Source organism: Etheostoma spectabile, chromosome 3 (assembly GCF_008692095.1).
Source record: "Etheostoma spectabile isolate EspeVRDwgs_2016 chromosome 3, UIUC_Espe_1.0, whole genome shotgun sequence".
Lineage (NCBI taxonomy): Eukaryota > Metazoa > Chordata > Actinopteri > Perciformes > Percidae > Etheostoma > Etheostoma spectabile.
In genome coordinates, this window is record NC_045735.1 from 30,144,151 (window position 1) to 30,146,729 (window position 2,579).

The window sequence follows — 2,579 nt, forward strand, 5'->3', positions numbered from 1 at the left end:
CATAAAGTGAAAAAGCCCAAAGTCCACCCCAAAGGGACTTACCATCTCCAACAGAAAACATTGTTCACAAACTGCTCTGTTGTAGTCCAGCCTTCACTTCTGTGACAAATGTGCATCACTTAACACACGTTATAGTGCTTGCCTAGTTGCTAACATGTCACGCCCTAATACTCTGCTTCTGACTGGCCTGTAGTGCTGACCTAGGTATTGTGCATGTACGACTCCCAACAAAGATGGAACAGAAGAGTGATGCCTCAGTAGCTAAAACAGAGAGATCAACACACAGGGTGAAAAGAGGAGCTGCAGCAATGGGCAGTGAAACAACAATCTTGTGTTTTTTGAAAATTAAACTACGTAAAACTGCACAGCCTCTTTGCAGTCTTGTTGGTGCTACCTTATATTAAGATGCGATAACTGAGCTTGCTCATTCTAAATCAAACTTAGATTCGAAATATTAAACTTGTTTATTAATCCTCCAAAATATTAAAATAGTAATGATTTAATCAAAACGTTGAGACAGAAATCAGTACCACGCATTTTTTTAATTTATATTTTAAGTTAAATGATTAAAGACTAGTTCTAAAATGAGACTAATTAAAAGGACATTCCCAAAATGACAATACAATTAGGAAATTATGTAATGTAAAAAAATATTACTATACTATAATATAAATATTTAAATCCACAAGGTAAAGACTGTGCACACAGCCTGGTCTCACAGAATTCCATGAAAATCCATCAGAAACTGTTGACACCACACTACGTGGTGGTGTCATGGAATGTATTAAAAGGGGTTGTATCCCACGTGTAATGTGTCACGTGTAATGTCCAAAGTCGCTTTCTACTTTTCCTAAACCCTTCTGTCCCGTTCTTCCTGCATGTCATGGAACCGTAAGCCCACCCACAACCTTTTTCTTAACATACGGGGCCAAGTTTATTTCATTGAATTCTTTTTCATCACAGAATCATTTGCAATTTTGTGAAACTGACACACATTTTGAGTTACGGGGCTGTATTCATTTCATGGAATTCTTTCAGACCAGGTTGCAGCACAGTATAAGCTGTATAATGTGTTTTGCCAACTTAACTGTTTCCCAACCTCCAGAAATCTTAGGATTAATTTTTGTTCATTAAATTTTTCTTTGTGTTTTGCTCTGGCTTAAACAATATGATGAAACATTTTGGAGCAAATATACACAGTATTAGTCCAAAACTTGAGGCCAAAATGGCAAATATCTCCACAGCCACAGTAAATTTCCCAGGAGAGCTGAGATATGCAGGGATAAAGGTGATCCAGACTGCACAGAATATCAGCATGCTGAAGGTGATGAGCTTGGCTTCATTAAAATTATCAGGTAATTTCCGAGCAAGGACAGCTAACACAAAGCAAAAGACAGCCAGTAGGCCTATGTACCCGAGCACAGCCCAGAACCCAACAGCTGAGCCTAATGCACACTCCAGGATGATTCTCTTCTTGTATATAGTTAGGTTTTTCATTGGAAAAGGGGGACTACGACCCAACCAAATAGTACATATTAAAACTTGAATAAACGTAAAAGACACTACAGTAATCCGTTGCTGTGGAGGACCAAACCATTTCATGACATTACTACCTGGGAGTGTAGCTCTAAAGGCCATTAACACTACTATTGTTTTTCCAAGAACACAAGACATACAGAGGACGAAGGTGATCCCAAACGCTGTGTGGCGCAGCATGCAGGACCACTCAGAGGGTGCTCCAATGAAAGTTAATGAACATAAGAAACATAGAGTCAAAGAGAAGAGCAGCAGGAAGCTCAGCTCAGAGTTGTTGGCCCTGACAATCGGGGATGTCCTGTGACGATAGAACACAGCCGCTGTTATAATGGCCAGACAGGCGCCACCAACTGAGAATGCAGCCAGGATTATTCCTAGGACCTCGTTGTAGGAAAGAAACTCTACAGGTTTGGGGAGACAAGTGTCTCTCTCTTCATTAGGCCAGAAGTCCTTGTGGCAAGGGAAACAATCAGGGGAATCTGGAAAATTGAAATAGAAAGGTATTCTAGGAGTAATGTACATTTGATTTTGCATGGTACATCAACTGTGTATTAAGAGAAAAAACAAATACCCGTAACATTGCTAATCTCTCCCTCAGGACACGGTATACAATCATAACAGCAGATAGGTTTTCCTTTCTGCAGTACTTTATGAGTTCCTGGAGGACAGCTGTGAGAGCACACTGACACAGGAACCTGGCACATAAAGACAAATAAATATCCAGGTATGGAAGATTTTTAATCCTGTGTTAAAACAATGCTTACATGTCCAAATGTACATTGCCAATGTTTATGGGTAAAAGTCATTCTAAAGTTCAGCAAATCCTAAAATACTGCAACTTTGGAATGGATCTTTTTACGGCCAGTATGGAATATGCACCATATTTGATGTTAAAATGTTGTGTTTGTGCTCCTTACTTGTATGCCACCGTTTACCCAGGTTAGGTTCCTATTGATACGGAACTTCTGGCCCACCGGCAGTGATGCATCATATTGCCCTACTGTCACCAACATAACGCTGCCACTCTCACTTTTTTGCCAGTT

At 39.9% G+C, this 2,579-nt stretch overlaps 1 protein-coding gene across 1 annotated transcript in view; it reads right to left on the reverse strand.

Moving 5' to 3' along the window:
- Positions 1-1,055: 1,055 nt before the first annotated feature.
- Positions 1,056-2,579, reverse strand: part of LOC116683000 (extracellular calcium-sensing receptor-like) — a 7,121-nt gene continuing 5,597 nt past the window's right edge. Inside the window, 3 exon segments of the mRNA XM_032509812.1 lie at positions 1,056-2,015; positions 2,108-2,231; positions 2,454-2,579. The exon segment at positions 2,454-2,579 is cut by the window's right edge and continues 6 nt beyond it. Coding sequence (XP_032365703.1) covers positions 1,117-2,015; positions 2,108-2,231; positions 2,454-2,579 — 1,149 coding nt within the window. The 3' untranslated portion in view covers positions 1,056-1,116.